General features: G+C 35.0%; 2 protein-coding genes and 1 long non-coding RNA gene across 6 annotated transcripts in view; 1 reads left to right on the forward strand and 2 right to left on the reverse strand.

Annotated features, from left to right (window-relative positions):
- Nucleotides 1–249: 249 nt before the first annotated feature.
- Nucleotides 250–12780, reverse strand: LOC100875160 (dnaJ homolog subfamily C member 9). 4 transcript variants are annotated; one of them, XM_076539291.1, is made up of 4 exons: nucleotides 12578–12780; nucleotides 12138–12452; nucleotides 11898–12064; nucleotides 250–749 (listed from the first exon to the last, which is right to left on the reverse strand). In XM_076539291.1, the coding sequence occupies exons 1-4, from the start codon at nucleotides 12669–12671 to the stop codon at nucleotides 492–494; spliced, it is 834 nt and encodes a 277-aa protein (XP_076395406.1). In that variant the 5' UTR covers nucleotides 12672–12780; the 3' UTR covers nucleotides 250–491. The 4 variants fall into 4 exon arrangements, with proteins under 4 accessions (XP_076395406.1, XP_012142576.2, XP_076395403.1 ...); XM_076539288.1 differs by lacking the exons at nucleotides 11898–12064; nucleotides 12138–12452; nucleotides 12578–12780 and adding exons at nucleotides 8562–8697; nucleotides 8772–11005 and having other exon boundaries at nucleotides 610–749; XM_076539289.1 differs by lacking the exons at nucleotides 11898–12064; nucleotides 12138–12452; nucleotides 12578–12780 and adding exons at nucleotides 8613–8697; nucleotides 8772–11005 and having other exon boundaries at nucleotides 611–749.
- LOC143265700 (uncharacterized) lies at nucleotides 11249–12000 on the forward strand. The gene is made up of 2 exons (XR_013040374.1): nucleotides 11249–11352; nucleotides 11524–12000. It is a non-coding gene; the product is annotated as an uncharacterized LOC143265700 (long non-coding RNA).
- Nucleotides 12781–13027: 247 nt separating the features above from the next.
- Nucleotides 13028–17303, reverse strand: part of qless (decaprenyl diphosphate synthase subunit 1 qless) — a 70787-nt gene continuing 66511 nt past the window's right edge. The window contains exons 6-8 of the mRNA XM_003704101.3: nucleotides 17054–17185; nucleotides 16785–16979; nucleotides 13028–15702 (exon numbers count right to left, since the gene is read on the reverse strand). Of these exons, the coding sequence (XP_003704149.2) occupies nucleotides 15481–15702; nucleotides 16785–16979; nucleotides 17054–17185 (549 nt within the window). The 3' untranslated portion in view covers nucleotides 13028–15480. The remainder of the gene's footprint in view (nucleotides 15703–16784; nucleotides 16980–17053; nucleotides 17186–17303) is intronic.

Raw genomic sequence — 17303 nt, forward strand, 5'->3', positions numbered from 1 at the left:
TTCACCCGCTTCGCCGCTAGATGGACGTCAATTTTTTAGTCCATAAACTGCACGTTTAAATTTAAATGGAATATGTACTTACCTTCTGATGTACTTCATAGTTTCTCCATCTTGAAACATAAAGCGCTGAATAAAATGCAATGTTCTCGATTTTAGCAATAATCATGAACCAACAGAATTACTATTATCACAACATAATATAAAAGATTAGTAATAATTTTAGTACTTAATTCAATAATTCAGTACATGTTGTATATTCAAATTGTATATTTGAACGATGACATGTATATCTACATATAATTACAAAGAATTCCATCGAACCAGCGTGACAGTTACACGTTTCGAATTTACAAAACATAAATTATTACCATTTGTTTCATAAAAACAATTATACAGAAGAGCGATGGCGATCTTCGCAAATTAATTAATTAAGTTATAAAAATCGCGGATACTCTAACGTGGAGGGAGATTCGTATACAAATTAAACTATTCTACGCCTTTTTTTTTGTTTTCTTCGTATTTTTCGGGCTTTTCACGGTCTTCGCGGGCGTGGCTTTCTTTTTCGTCGTTTTCTCCGCTTTCTTCGCGTATTTGTCGATCAACGAGTCGAAAAATTTATCGGATTGACTCGCTCTCGCTTCGTTGCGACTCTGAATGGCCAAAGCTAGATTATTTGCAGCTGCGTTTTCCTCGTTCTCGATCTTCAGCATCTTTTCAAGACGTTCAGCTTCTTCAGCTTCCTTGGCCCACTAAAAATAAACAAATCTGATATAAATATTTTTTATACTAATAAACTTCTATTGTATAAATAAAGACTCTGAAATTTCAAGGCAGTCAATTTTTATATTTAGGAACTTCTTTTCTAAATATAAAAATATTTTACATTGCAGGTTTTCATCAATGTTTTAAATTTATAAAATTTGCAGGGGTTGGAAATTTTTGTGTTTAACTATTCAGAAATTTGGCAAGTTGGAAATTTGGAAACTTGACAATTTTATTTAGAAGATTTTCAATTCGGTAATTAGTGAATTTGGAAGCTTGACAATTTTGTTATTTAATTATTCAGTAATTAGTACATTTGCTTTGGGAAATTCTAAAGATATGGAAACTAAAAATTTGTAATTTTGAACTTGATAATTTAATAATTTTGGTGCTTGAGATTTTTCCATATTATTGACCACAAACTGTAATATTTCAGAATTGAATAAATTTGAAATTTGTAATATTCTTTGCAGTATTTACAAATGGAATTCAAAATGGCAGACAAGTAGTTCAAGATCTCTCCCTATTTTAACCCTCCATAAAAATATGAATGCATCAATAATTTTAATTAGACAGTTTCTGCTTTCTCGTCCACTTGACCCAGATTAATAAGCATCTGGATTAACGAGCAACAGATAATACCAGAGACATATAAATCACAGGTTGATCGGGTGCATCTTGTAGGCGTCCTTATTAACGAAATTAATTGCTACCACTTCAACGATAGGGCTGGCTCTATTTTCAAAGTTAGCCATGTGTCTATACTCGAGATTGTATGTATTATTTTAACCTATTTTATCGTTAATACTATCATCAGTAGTAGACACTTCCTTTCTTAATTAAGAAAATAATAATTGCTATATGTATCCATATGTGATTATTATATGTATGCTACACATATGTGGTGTATATGTGTTGTATATAATTATGTATGTGTTATGTATAGTTAGTATGGTTAATTATTAGACATATATCATACATGTGTAATATTGCACATATGTCACACATGTACATATATGATGTTTAAATTATTTTACATATGTAATATGGAGGTACATGTGAAATATGTAACATATATGTATAATACAAGATGCTTAGTTATTACATATATGTTATACATGTGTAATTATAGCACATATGTCACACATGTACATATATGATGTTTAAATTATTTCACATATGTAATATGGAGGTACATGTGAAATATGTAACATATATGTATAATACAAGGTGCTTAGTTATTACATATATGTTATACATGTGTAATTATAGCACATATGTCACACATGTACATATATCATATTTGAATTATTTCACATATGTGATATATGTAGAGGTACATGTGTAATATGTAACACATATGTATAATATAGAGGTTTTTAGTCATTACCTATATGTCACATATGTATAACTGTGTCACATATGATAAATATTATACTTAAATTATTACACATGTGTGATGCATAAGTATTCTGTTCAACTATTATGTGTGTCTGTCATATATAGTTATTATGCTTAATTATTGCACATATGTCACACATGTATGAGTATCAGACATAAATTACTACATACATGCTATATGCAATATAATCACACGTAATATGATTATTATGCATAATTATTACACATATGTCATATACGCTCATTATACTCATACGTGATATATAGGTATTATATTTAATTTTGTATGTGTTATGTACAGTTACTATAATAAATTATTACACATATATCATACATGTATAATTATTACATATGTGTCATATAATCATCATCCGCAAATATTACACACACATCATACATAATAATTTCCTATAAATCAGCATTTTAACTTCATTTCAAATTTATTATCAGTTTTAATGAATTTTTCAATTACCCTAAATTGTTAAAGTCTCATACATAATTTGAACTGTACCTCAACTACATACAATGTTTCAGTTATACAATAGATGAAAATTTGCCCAAGCATCATGTATTTTTGCATCGGATGTGATGTATTTTCGCGAATATAAAAATAGAATCAGATGAGGTGAGCGTTTCGTTGGGAGTTGTTGAAACAACGAGTCATACGCTTTATTACCTTTCACTGTTGATTGAAAAACCATATTGCTGGCACGTTGCCTTTCTGTTTCTTTAAACAATACGTCAAAGCGACGGCATCCGACATTATTGAACACCATCCGTTAAAATTAACTTTCTTTTAGCTGAACGGTTCTTGGAAAGCGGTTTCAAGACGGTTGGGCAACTGTGCCCCGAGGGCAAGGGCATAATGTATCCTCAGGTGTGTTGGTAAACGTAATTAATTTTACTATTTCAGAATTTTTAATTTTTGTGTTGACAGTATTTTAGTATTTTTTGTTTAAGTATTTTAGTTAGTATTTTTCTAAATTTTTAAATTTTGAATTTAAGAATTTATTTTTGTATTGACAGATTTTTCTAAATTTTTCAATCTGAAAATTTGCGATTTTTGTATTTACAGAATAACATTTTTTAAATTTTTTAATTTGAAAATTTGGGGGTTGGAAAATTAAAAAATTAAAAATTTTGAAAATATGTCTACATTTCTAAATTTTTAAATTCTCTAGTTTCCAAATTTTCAAATTCTTAAATTGCTAAAGTTCTACTTTCACAAATTTCCATATTTGCAAATTGTGAAATTCAAAAGCTCAAAAATTCAAAAATTCAAAAATTTCAAAATCTTTTGAACATGTGAGAGTACATAAATTAGTAAGTTACAGAATACATAAATTTAAAAATATGTAAAATCTACTATTTCATGAGTAATAACCATTCCTCTCCTTATATCGCCATATTTGCCCTACAGTACCAGTTTCCATTAACTCCCGCCTCTATATTGTACAAGACCTACTCTAACCCCAATAACTGTCATGATAACATCCACAATGAAACATTACAAAAATAATAAACAAAACTTGCAAAAATAAAATGTTCAGTACCTTATTAAATACAGTCATGAAATAATTTTTCATTCAAGCAGAAAATATAGATACACCGATATATTCGTGGAAGCCTTGAAGTAGTGTTAATCATCGCTCATCAGGACCAGATGCGAATGTTTATAGTTCATACTTGTCGATGATGTTCCATATTCCCAGTGACCTACTCCATAATTCGCCGCTGAGGAAATTCCGTTATTTATAATTTCTGGCAAGTACATCCGAGAGACATCCTAATGTTAGTCCATTACACAACGCATCACGAAATTCTGAATGCTACGATTATCGGAATGGCATTTGACAAAGACCTACAAAACTTGAAAGTCGTCTATTACAAACGCGATACATTCATCTTCCGATTTACCATGCTTTCATCTATTCGCCGAAGAATCCTCAACTTTGAAATTCGAACGGGGCATTTGTTTCCAATGAAGCCTCGGAATTTATTTTCGCGATGTTTACATCATTGTTATTCGCGAGCAAACAGTTAAATAAATAAACTGACGCAGTATTTCATGCTAAATGACGCTTGTGAAACAGTGGCCCTCACGGAGCAAACGTGATTTATGATGGTACAAATGAGAATTTGTTTCTATTTTCATTTTATTGGAATGTGCGTGATTCATGCGAGAGAAAATGTTTTGTTGAAATAAGTCGGTTTTAATTTTAAACTTGCGATTATTTGATATCTGGGATGTTTTTTAATAAGACTTATCACGCTTATTGAAGACACTTTCGTTGATAGTTAAGTTGTAACTAACGATTTAATATCAACACGGTCATTGAAAGTCGTTTCAATAATACTGACACGCCTACGGACGATTTTCCTACTAATGACACGCCCAGTAATGGTCCGCCTACTACTGGACAGCCAATAACGCACTTTCACCACGCCCGCTGAAGGTCGTTTCACTATTAGCGACACGCCCACTATCAGTTCTCCTATTAGCGACACGCTCACAAACGGTCCGCCTACTGCTAGCACAGCCAATACTGGACCTAGTATTCTCAGTACGCCCACTTATGGTCCACCCACAACTGACACGCCCATTAATGCTCCGCCCACTAATGGTCCGTTTTCTACCAACACCTTCTAGGTGTTTTGTATACATTTTCTAGGTTCTCTAGGTTCTTCTAAGGCCTTTCTTAGACCTTCTCGTTAAATTATCCGAATTTTACTGATATTACAGAATTAGAAACACCAACTTTATACTACCATTCGAGTACCACTTGTGATTCCAAAACTTATACGTTACAAAAATATTTAAATTCTATCGATTTTTGAAATATCCAAGTTCTATTAAATTCACATGCAAATATTCGAAATATACAAATCCTTTTGATATGTAAAAATTCAAATACTCTAAATTCTACTCACATTTCATTCTTCAACTTAAGCAAATTACCCTCATAATTCAATGATTGATTTACCCACATCAAACACATATTCGAATATTACAATTGTTAAAATAAACCTCAATATTCGAATATAGTATTTGGGAAATAAATCATGTATGAATACAGAGAATTGTTAGACAATGAAGAGAAATAAACGTATACGTTACAAATCGAAACGAGACTAGTAAATTAATGATGTATATACTCCTGAGCCAAAGCGATCAACTCTATGAGTCAGAAATAATATGAATTCGACTATAATGTATCTGACTGTCATGGAGGATTTGCTGTTCTTACAGAAGCATCGTCGATCGATCGATACCGTCTTTCTAAGCTATTTGTGAATCGAAGAGCTGCCAAAATATCCAAAATAGCTTTTCCTAACATGTATACACGTGCATTCACGTGCATGTCGGTTGTTCGACACAGGGTCTCACTTCCGCAACCTTGAATTACCTTGCCTCTGATCGTCTAGGTCTAAAGTCTAGTGCAGTGATTCTCAAACAATTGAAAGTATACTAATCACTGTTAGTGCAAGAGAGCCACGTGGAGCCATATGCAAATTTTTTTGCAAATTTGCAAATTCTTAAATTTTTAATTTTTAAATATTTAGGTTATCAAATTTCTGGTTTCTGGTTTCAAACTTTTTAAATTTTGTAATTTCTAATTTCTACAAATTGGCTAATTCTCATACTTCTAAGTCACTCAAATCAAATTCAAGTTCTCAAATCTTTATAATTGAAAAATCTGCAATCTTGAATACTCTAAATTTCTAAATCTCAAGATCCTTATATCTTTACAACTCCCTACTTCTCAAGTTTTTGAAAATCTCCAAATACCTAAATTCCCAAATCTCCGAACTCTTAAACTATTAATTGTCAAACTTCTCAAATTTTCCAAAATCCCCAAATGCCTAAGTTCTCAAATCCCCAAACTATCAACTCTCAACTTTCACAAATTTTGAAATCTCCAAATACCTAAATTGTCAAATACCTACATTCCCAAACTTTCAAAAACCCCCAAATACCTAAATTCCCAAGTCCTTACATCCCCAAACTGTCACCTCCCAAATTTCTCAAATTTCCAAAAATCCCCAAATACCTAAATTCCCAAGTTCGTACATCCCCAAACTATCATCTCCCAAATGTCTCAAATTTCCAAAAATCCCCAAATACCTAAATTCCCAAGTTCTTACATTCCCAAACTATCACCTCCAAAATTTCTCAAATTTCCAAAAATCCCCAAATACCTAAATTCCCAAGTTCGTACATCCCCAAACTATCATCTCCCAAATTTCTCAAATTTCCAAAAATCCCCAAATACCTAAATTCCCAAGTCCTTACATCCCCAAACTATTAACTCTCAAACTCCTCAAATTTCCAAAAATCCCCAAATACCTAAATTCCCAAATTCTTACATCCCCAAACTCCCCAAATTTTCCAAAATCCTCAAATACCTAAATTCCCAAACCTTCAAACCCTCAAACTATCAACTTCCCAAACTTCTCAAATCCCCCCAAAAAATCCCAAATTCCTAAAAGTTTGAGAATCGCTGCCCACAATCGAACATTACATCTGGCCACGAGCCCGTCAGTCCGGAAATCATCAGAATCACGAAATAATTGAAAATAGTCATTGGGTTCGAGGCAACGACAGCGTTGCGCAACGAATTCCCTTCACGGTGGGTCATCATTGTGGAATCTCGCGCGAATTAACCCTAGAACACCGCGATGTTACTGAATCTAACTGGTTTATCTCCGACGGAGAATCTCTTTGTTGATGAACTACGCTCGATGATTCGTTAACTTGTTCGATGCCGAGATAACAAACGCAGTTCGACCGCGAACAAATAAACGCGTGGAAAGCATTTACAAATTTACGAAATTGATCTCTGTATGGCCTTGACCTGACACGTTAGCTGCTTGACGCCTCCATATCTTCTGATTTCGCTTATTTTTATATTTGGCTGATTTTACGGTCTTTCAGAAATCATTGTCCTTGAACGGTGTGTTTTGAAACATTTTCAGTACCGATTGTGTTTTAATATATGTTCAAACAAGATTTTGCTTTAAAACATGTTCGGTACCAAATTGTGTTTTAAAACATGTTGAAACCCAGCTTTATTTTAAAACGTGTCTGGTATCCATTGTGTATTAAAACACCTTAAAACACCTTCATGTTTTTTTTTTTAAACATGTTCGATAGCAACTATATTTTAAAACACAGTCAGGTTTGAAGAAGTTAACAACAAGATTTGACCTTCATTCGCAGAAGACGAATTCTGAGTCTGAATCTGTACTCCATAGTTTCGGTAATAAAAGATATGAACTCGAGGATAAAATAAACTTTCTTTAGCCGCTGTCCAGTTAAAATTGTCCGGCAGAGAAAATAAGTTCAACGTCGAACATGATGTCGAACATTCTGACAGTAGCTGTTTATACATGACGTAAACTTTGTCTTCTGACAACTATAACTTCACAACGGGGTTGTAATAAAAATAGGTTTTTTAAATGCCAGCGTTCTGTTGGTGGAAACGATATAAATGCAATCATAAATCGTACGGATATAGAACGGGGAATATTAAAATGTACGTTCGAGAGACTGTGAATGTTGAAGATGTGGAAAAATACGAACATTTTATGTTAAGGTGAATTTAACATTTTTTTAATTTTCTTAAATTGTATTTTAAAATGTTAAATTTGTTAAAATTGTGAGAATATTAATTTCATGTCAAGTATTATTTGTAAAAATGATTTTGTCTGAATTATTATTTGTAGAAATGTTAATTTAATTTTATGTAATTTATTTCAAATTTGTGTTTGTAGATTATTAATTTCGATGTAGATAATTAAAATATATGTACTCTACAAAATTGCATACTTCTAATATTACAAACAGTTAATAAAATGAACAATTGATATATGGCCCCTATTAAAAAATAATAAAATAAAATGATCTTTGACTAAGGAGAACAGTATCGTGTTAAGCAAACACCAACTGCTGCTTCTCTAAACTGCAATGAACCGAAAGTAAGCACATTACACCCCCCGTTTTACGATCGCATTAAATCGTTTCCATCAAACGTCCAAGTGGCATTTAAGCACCAGGGAGTTATTGCAATGCGAACGCATTAAGGATGCACGTATGCGCACGTGTTTCTGTCGACAACGGGCCCCTTCAATGGATTGATGCTCTTCGAGACTTCCGGCAAGGCCACTCAACGTGGCTGTCTACTATTTAGAGCTGGCATGGTTGCAGCAAACAGTGGGTATACACCTGTTGCTGCGAGAGCAATCGTTTCTCAGCGAGACAGAGGACGCTTTGTAATCGCGTGCCGTTCAGCTGACAAAACGCGAAACGCAGTATCCGAATCGGATACCTCAGTCAAGGCCGTTACATAACAGTATTTGATTGGACGATGACATTAGTAATTATTTCATTAGCACACCGGATACATTGCACTGGCCCTCGTCGCTCGTTCGTTTCAATTGATATTCACCATTGCACCGCCACGGAAATCGTATTTGGCGAAACGCCTTGGGACAATATTGCACAATCCAGTGATGCCTCATCGATTGCGAAACCTAAGTTAACACGTTACTTATTTTATAACCAGAAAAATACTAACTTGATAAGCTAGGTCATATAAAAAGGTAACCTCTGATTTTTGGCCTCAATTACCACTCTGATAAAGGCTTATGCAGTTTGATAAGGCTCGCCATTTTGAGTAAATCCCAGTAAATCAGACGAGTACGTACACTGTGGATCTGTTGGCTCCTCGGCGCTTCTGAACAACCGGACGGTTGGTTCGCAAGCTTTGTTCATGGCCTTCAGTCTTCGAGAAAACGACGAGTACAGTGATGGGCGAAGATGACTGGTTAATTCAAAAGTACCTCTAAATTTCTAAACCTCCAACTTTCCAAATTAAGAAAAATCCTAAACATCACTTGCCCACGGGGCTCAGCACCATCACTGCTAAATCTACACTCTCCACATAAACCCAGTTAATCACTCCATACCCGCACTTTCGATCATCGTTGCTACAGTTCGCTTACTCGTACAAATTAACGTTAGTTCGTACAAAGGTGAGGTTAAACGGTTTTAGCTAAAATCCCTCCACGAGGACGCGGCTGATCGTGACGACCAGAAGAGACACAACGATCGTTCCTAGAGTGCTCTGTTTCGCCCAGGATACGCTCCTGTTCGGGCAATTGGGCAAGGGCTTATCGGTGGTGGTTTCCATCGGTATCATTGACGGAGTGATTTCTTCTTGCGCCGGCAGATTGCCTACCAATGGCGGCGAATGAACGGTGATCGTGTGCTCGTAATAGGGTGCTTGAAAGGTGTTATCTGGCGAGGGCGGGTGGACCATTTCTGGCGCCGTAGGCGGCAAAGATTGGACAACGTTATTCGGAACCGGACTGTTTGTCGGTGGGACGTTATATTCTGGCGGTCCTTCGTTGACGGATGAAACGGTGTTCCTTTCATACCAGTCGGTCCTATATGGGCCAGTCGCGCGGCCCACATCAGATTCCACGAAAGGCGGTGTTTCGTGACGATCGACTGGGCCGGGTGCCAAAGGGAACGTGGCTTCGCTCGAGTAATATTGTTCCTCGAAACGTCTGTCCTCGTTCTCATGGGGTGGATAAAATGGGTATTCGGATCTGGCACTGGTGGTCTCCGGGACTATTGGCCAAGATCTGAAGGTGTCCTGAACGTTAGACTGAGTTGTCTCGTCAGGTTCTATAGGTGCTATGGTTGCTGGAGGAACGTAAGGCCTTATAACGTTCTCGCGGTACGGACTGGGAGAGCTAGGCTCTACCCTTTCCTCGTAGGACTCCGTCGTTGGCGCTGGAGTTGTTCTCCAGTTAGGAGTGTACATTGGACGGTAGATCACTTCTTCGGTAGTGTAGAACCTGGGTGGTGTATACGACGGCGTTGACTCCATAGGCGGAGGAGGTGGTGTGGCCGGTGTCGGATGCAGTCGCTCGCGATGCATGGGCATCGGAGTGCTCGGTTCCTCCGAAGTGATATCCTCGTCGATGTAGTAATCGTCCGGCACTTCCACAGCGATCAAGTCGTTGGGGATCCTATCCCATTCTGGATCCCTGTCGAAAAGTACTCCTCGGTTCTCGAGGAACGTGCTGATGGCGTTGGGACACTTAAACTCAGAATTCTCTGTAAGGAATATCCTCTTCAAGTCTGACAGGTTCGTCAGGTCTTCCAGGTTTAGGCATTCTAGTCGATTACCGGCCAGCCTTAAGTCGATCAGGCTGGGCAGGTTCCTGAATACTCCTTCCTCGATGGTCTCTATGTAATTGAAATTCAAGTCCAGGTAAGTTAAATAATCGAGACCTCTGAACCAGGCTTCCTTGACGGTCGTTAAGTAGTTATTGTCGAGACTTAGCTGCTGGAGGTAGTTCAATCGCTGAAAGGCATTCGGATCGATGTCCCGGATCTGACACTCCGAACAGCTGAGTACCCACAGGTCTTCGCCGAATCTGGAGAAAGTATCTGCGGTTATCCTTGTCATCGGCATGTTCCTGATTCGAATCTTTCCAGTTGACGCAGGGAGATCGTTCAGATCGGTGACTTGTCCACCCTCGCAGGAGTACTCGATCATGTCCTGGTTCTCCACATGTCTGCACTCGCCATGCACTTCACCGACACTTGTACATAAAACAGCTAACAGAAACAGTTCGACGATGGCACCCATTTTAACGAAAACAGCGGACTGTTTTAAAAATACCGTTTGACGAATTTGTCGTGACAGAACGAACGTATCATTATTACGTTCCGACGACTCAGAGATAGGCAGTCATCGTGGAAGGGATTTTAGCCGAAAACTGTAGCGCATCTAGCAGTGAGCCAGAATCGATCTAATTGTTCTGTAGACTGAATCCTCTCATGCGTTCCCTCTTTACTTATTTACTAGAGCTCCCCCTCTCATTCCTTGTACTAGTAGCTCACCTCCTACTACTCCCGATCATGAAGCAGTACTATGTACTGGTAAAAATAGAAAAGCTAGAAAATAGCGCGCTGCACTTGCTCATCGGATCTCTAAGGTGATCTACAACAGAAACACTGGCTATGGCGGGGGTCACGATCAAATTTACGAGCACGTCGCCATCTGCTCGCATACTGACATCTTTCAATACGCTTGACACCGCAACCTTGCGAGTAAACAATACATGGCGCAAGAATGTTTGATCTGATTATGGAGTTTGCATATAAAAATTGTGTGTGCTATTTTTCTACCTGTCCTTCTTCACCTATACTTTTCATTATAATTCATAGCATTTTCATGTCCTTCCAATTTATGTTAATTGCATTAAATAAAATTATTTCATTATCTCTCATATAATCATAAATATAAAGCAACTGGAGGTGAAGAGTTATAAATATTATAGAACACAGTTACCTTGGAAGAAAACTGGCATAATTTAGAAATCCGAGATTTCCTGTTTATGTAACCATGTATGATGTATGTGGTATATTTTTATGTGAATGAGATAAAAGTTAAATATAAAGGTAATGTTAAGTACAAAGGTGTAAACTTAAATATAAAGGTTACAAGTTAAATATAAATATAAACTTTCACAAGACTTAGTATAATTTACTTGAAGCACCTGTGAACTTTGAAAAAAAAATGGTGTAATTTTTTAAGAGTGATACTGAATTAAAAATGATAACTCCTTCAAAGATATTTATTCTAAATTGATATCTTGTGAGTTGCACTACTTTTCTTCCTAGATAATCATGTATATAATACTTTGCAACCTACCTTACGTTTTCTACGCTGTTTCTTCTTATCATTTTCTTCCGTGAAGGCTTTATACTCTGGTACTTCACCTTTCTCTATAAGACCTTGGATAATATTGTGTAATCTCGGTTCATCATCACAGTTGGTAAAAGGAACGGTCTCTAAGATATAGTCCATATCTCCTTTGCCTAAAGATAATAAAACAAGATAAGAACAGTTATATTCATAGTTAATGTTATATTGGAAATAGAAATTACTTACTGTCCATATAAGCACGTTTCAGATCCTTGATCTCAATTTCTGACCCTTTGTAATTCTTCTCATAATTATTAATATCTTCAACTGTGATTTTCTTGAAAAGAGACCTCCAGTAGTCTGCCCAGTTACGCATCATAACCTCTTCACTTTCTTCATCATATTCTCCAGATTGATCATAAATCTTGCGTTTTTCACTGTCACTGAGGATTGAATGAATACGTCCAAGTACTTTGAATTTCTCGGTTGCTTCTGCCTTGACATCGTCCTCAACGCGATCAGGATGTACGAGTAAAGATAACTGATGATATGCTTTTTTCACTAAGAGAACATGGAAAACAATGATCGATTAGTAATGAAGTAAAAAAATATATTCTTCTTCGTGTATTAAATTAAAGTTTAAGGCAATAAAAGAAAATATGCATAGACAGGTTATGTTCACATACCTTGTTTATCATTGGCAGTTCTTGAAATTTTTAAAACCTCATAGAAATCACGAGCACCGAAGTACTGTTCACAAAGATCTAACAAACTTGCCATAATTTTGATATTTAACTAAATGTTGTTGAATGTTTGATGGTTGCTTAAAGTGACAAGACGGTGGCTTGTTGTTTTCGCGCTTATTTTCAGTACAGTACGTTCAAACAGAAATACAGTAAGCGACATCTATAACTCGTATAAATATCTGTATTATCGGCACTCAATAATATTTTGTAAAAATTGAAATCATAATTTTAAACTAAACTTCATACTTTATATTTTCTATTATATTTATTATTTTGTGCGTTGATTTTTTAAGGGTTGAAGTGAAGGGATCCGAATAATTATTTTTTTGAAGTATTTGAATTTTCCCTCCAATTTTAAACAGTACACTAATAAAAAATAAAACCAAGTGATAATGTTGAACTCTCCATTTATTTGATCTATAAATTTTTGTCACAAAAAGAGAGGAAATTCCGTTTTCACTTTTTTCTATTTCAAACGATAAATGTAATTTTACGTCAATAAAAAGAAGTACGTCATCGTAAGGTTTATACTCGTACAATAGCAGAGAAAATAAGTGTGTTGGCACAACAATATAATTTATCCATTTATTTATCTCCGTAAAAATTAAATTTGATCGTAATTTGTTAGTGTTGTTTGTTTTTTTTATCAGAAATAACAGTTTACATTATCAATAATATAAATTGTACAAAAATTTTAAGTTCCGCTGAGATACTGAACTGGAAATAAGTTTTGTCAAATGTTTTCGAGTTCAATATCTCGCGTAATTATCTTAAAAGGAATAAGATACGTTTTGAGTTTGTAATATAACATTTATATTAAAAAGAAATTATATAATATGGATTTAGTGTTCCCAACACAACAAACAAAATGAAACCTACCAGTTTACAATGCAGTAATAATGAAGCTAATCGATCGGAGTTACTCAACCGTTATACTAGAATTCGATAAATTTCCCCTATTATAGACATTCGAAAAATTCACATATTTACATGTACTTTACATGTAAAAAATATTACATTCTTTCACCGTATTTATACATTACGTTACTGTATACACCATTAAAAGTCGCAACAAAAATTTGTATAAAACGCCAAATAAATGAAATATAAACAATAATTTAAGTATGTAGATCGAGTGCTTCATTCGTTCTTTTTCTCTCTGTACCAATAGAGTATCCTTACTCTAACACGTATCCGTTTGATCGTAATTACATTTTTGCATCATTTTTTTGTTCGTTTTATTAACAATCTTACAGCGGTGTTTTGTGTTACCTTACAGAGCAATTATATACATTAATTCATGTTATAAATATAAGTTATTATACATTTATTCCTATATGTTCAGTTATGTAGTAAATAATATTTTGAGCAGCTTCTCTTTTCAAGAATATGAAAGGAAGATGGTAATTCGCTTTCATTTTCTTTGTTTTTTAAATTATGAAGATATAAAAGTCTAACAATTCCAATGATTTGTAATTTGCAGTAATAGATAACACTTGTTACATTTGACAAGTTAAAAAAAATATTTCTCAAACAAGTGGAAGAATCAAGACCATTTACATAGCCTTCTTTGGCAGGTATTCTTCGCACGCTTTAAACGAGATTTTAAATTATGCTGTCAATTAGTATTGGTACCCTTGCGATTGTTGTTCTTTAAAATACCAGATATGTAATTTTATGAATTCAAATTTTAGTTCATTTATCAGTTGTATAATACATAACCTCATATTAAAGGAAGAAATTATTTGGCTGATTATCATTATCGCGTTGAAGTACTATGTCCGCATTAATCAAGATATTTCTAAAAATAAAATTGATTAAACCAATCAATTATAATACTGTCGTGAAGCATTTTTCTCTTTTCTCTTTCCATTTGATGCGCTGTATAATACTATAAAATAGAACAATTAAAAGAACAATCAAAAAGGAGTCACCAATCCTAATGCAATATAACTACTTCTACAAGTCATTTTATTTACACTTATGATTGGCTAACGACAATACCGATAAAAATCAGGTAATATGTGCACTATAGAGCGAAGTAAACGTTATCGTTTGTCTTTTTACAGTATTCTGCGTGATTCGTCTCTCCCTTTGCAAGATGTATCCAGGCACTTGCTAAGCGATTTCTCGCTTATTACACTTATACAGTAGTCTCGCTATATGGCATCTATTTAATTGACTAACCTCCATAGAACGCTTCTGAATTTAAAAATTCTAAAATTTTCAGATCTACAAATTTTTAATTTCGAATCACTAAATTTAAAATTTGCAATGTCTATCATGCATATGACGTCAGAATATTGATGATGAAATTGGTGGACGCTACTTCAGCGTCGTGCGGGGCCATATAGCGAGACTCCACCGTATTTCATTAGTTTAAACTTGCACGTAGACAGAGAAACGTTATGATAACGTTACTCGTACCTCGATATTGCCTTACAGACAATCATTAACATGATAATTCTCTTCTTTCTTTCCGTGTGAAATTTATAAAAATAATTTCCCGCTAATCATTCGTTATCCATCGAATTAACAATATCGCGATAATATTAACATCGTAAACTTTTATGTTACAAACATACAAGTTTAAATAAAACTACGAGTACCCTCGTTTAACAATTAATCGAACACATAGTCAACTTCACAGTTATTCTAACCTTCACGATCGGTGCAATCTGTTGCATTAGAGGTACCATTATGCTTTGTTCGATGCTATTTGATTAGTTGGCGTGTCTCGGGGCCAACGTTTATTAATTCTTCGCGACTACCACTTTTCGCTCAACACGTTTGGTCTCTTGCTTCTCTCTTTCATACCAATATCGTCGTAACTTCTTGCAATGCTACTTCATACGATTCAACACTAAATCGCATACCACCTGCAGACCTTTCTGGTACGGACTGTCGGCTAAAGATTGTGCGAGCTTCACAGCTTCCACGCAATGTTTTCGAGCTAAGAATTTTGTCTGATCGAGACCTTGGGATTTGTGCACTAACTCGAATGCCCTTTCTGGATCTCCTGGCTCTTGAAACCGACGCATGATCATTGCATTCAATTCTGGGTACTGTAACAGAAATTACACTATTATTAGTACAAGAAGTTAGTAGTTATTTATTAGTATTTAGTTAGTAGTTATTTATTAGTATTCTCTAGTGTTCTTTAAATGTCTAAGAACTAAGATAGATTTCAAAAGTGAAGATGTTGACACAACTTCAGAAATATATAAGCTACACACATTGATAAGATAGCGAATGCAGACTAAAGTACAACTTAACAATCACTGTGATTCTAAATTAACCTATAGATTAAAGTCTGTTGTTGCTTTACTGATCTTATCACACTTATTATTTTCATTCAACAGAAGGTTTTCAGAAGCCATACAGTGGTACGTAAGAAGTGCTGCATATGTGAATTAGTATAACTTGATGAATCATACAATTTGTTATCACTTGACAAAATTAGATCAAGGTTTTAAATTCTCATCCATCATTGCAATATATTGGATGCTAATTAAATGAACAAGTATTTTGAATACTGTACCAAAGTGGCATGATTCAGCACTATGGTTATTGTCATTGACCAAAGGATTTTTGTCTGAGATGGATCAAATTTTTATAGTGTTAAGTGACTAACAGTGTTTAATATTAACATAGGTTGTACTGAATTTCATAGAATTAGAAGTTTTATATTTAACATTAATTGTATTTTCTATATTTAGCTGCATCACTTGCGTTCAGACTTAATCTTTACTTCTTTTAATATAAGAGTTCATGATTGTCTTTGTACTTAATCTATCATATAAGATAGAACATTTCATAATAAAAAAGTCTACAACTTCTACTTATTTCATTATGTAAGACATAGTATTATTTTATAATGTAAAAATCTATAAGCATGTGTTATCACAGTAAATTCTAGTGAACATTAGTGTAACAACAAAACTCAAAATCCTAGTTAATTACTAGAGAATGCTAGTTACTAACCAATGCTAATAAATAGTATCAGCATATTTTGAAGGACTCTGACCCTTATTTAACAATGTTTGTCGCTCAAATAAATGCTAATTAGAATCATCCAGTTTCCCAAATTTACCAACAGTAGATACGCTAATTCCATGACTATTTCATGAATCTCACATATCCTTACCCGTTCACACGCAAAGAGAACCGGAGCGGTAGCAAGACCAAGCTTAAGATCCGCTGCGGTAGGTTTACCCATTGTTGGCAGGGAAGAAACAAAATCCAGAAGATCGTCTACTAATTGAAACGCCAAACCGATGTTTCTACCATACTGGAACGCCAATTCCGCCATCTGCTCATCAGCACCCCCTAGTATGGCTACCTACAATAAAAATCTGGAATGTGAATCTTGCTCTTATATTATGTTTTCAAATATCGTAAATATATTTGACTCACAGCTTTCAAGGAATTCGAGATCAAACTGGCTGTCTTGCGGTAAGTTTTCGTGAGGTAATGCGCGAATCTCTCGTTTTCCGTCTCCTTCGAACCGAGCTGCATAAATTCACCCTGCACCAGGTCCGCTACGACCTGGAAAGCACCTGGACTTGTCAATACTTATCATCAGGATTATATCTGGATCCTAGGATTACAGATGTTACGAGTTGGCGCGTGAGCTCTATCCTCACCAGCGAAAGGTGCGCGTGAC

Source organism: Megachile rotundata, chromosome 13, assembly GCF_050947335.1.
Source record: "Megachile rotundata isolate GNS110a chromosome 13, iyMegRotu1, whole genome shotgun sequence".
Taxonomy (NCBI): Eukaryota; Metazoa; Arthropoda; class Insecta; order Hymenoptera; family Megachilidae; genus Megachile; species Megachile rotundata.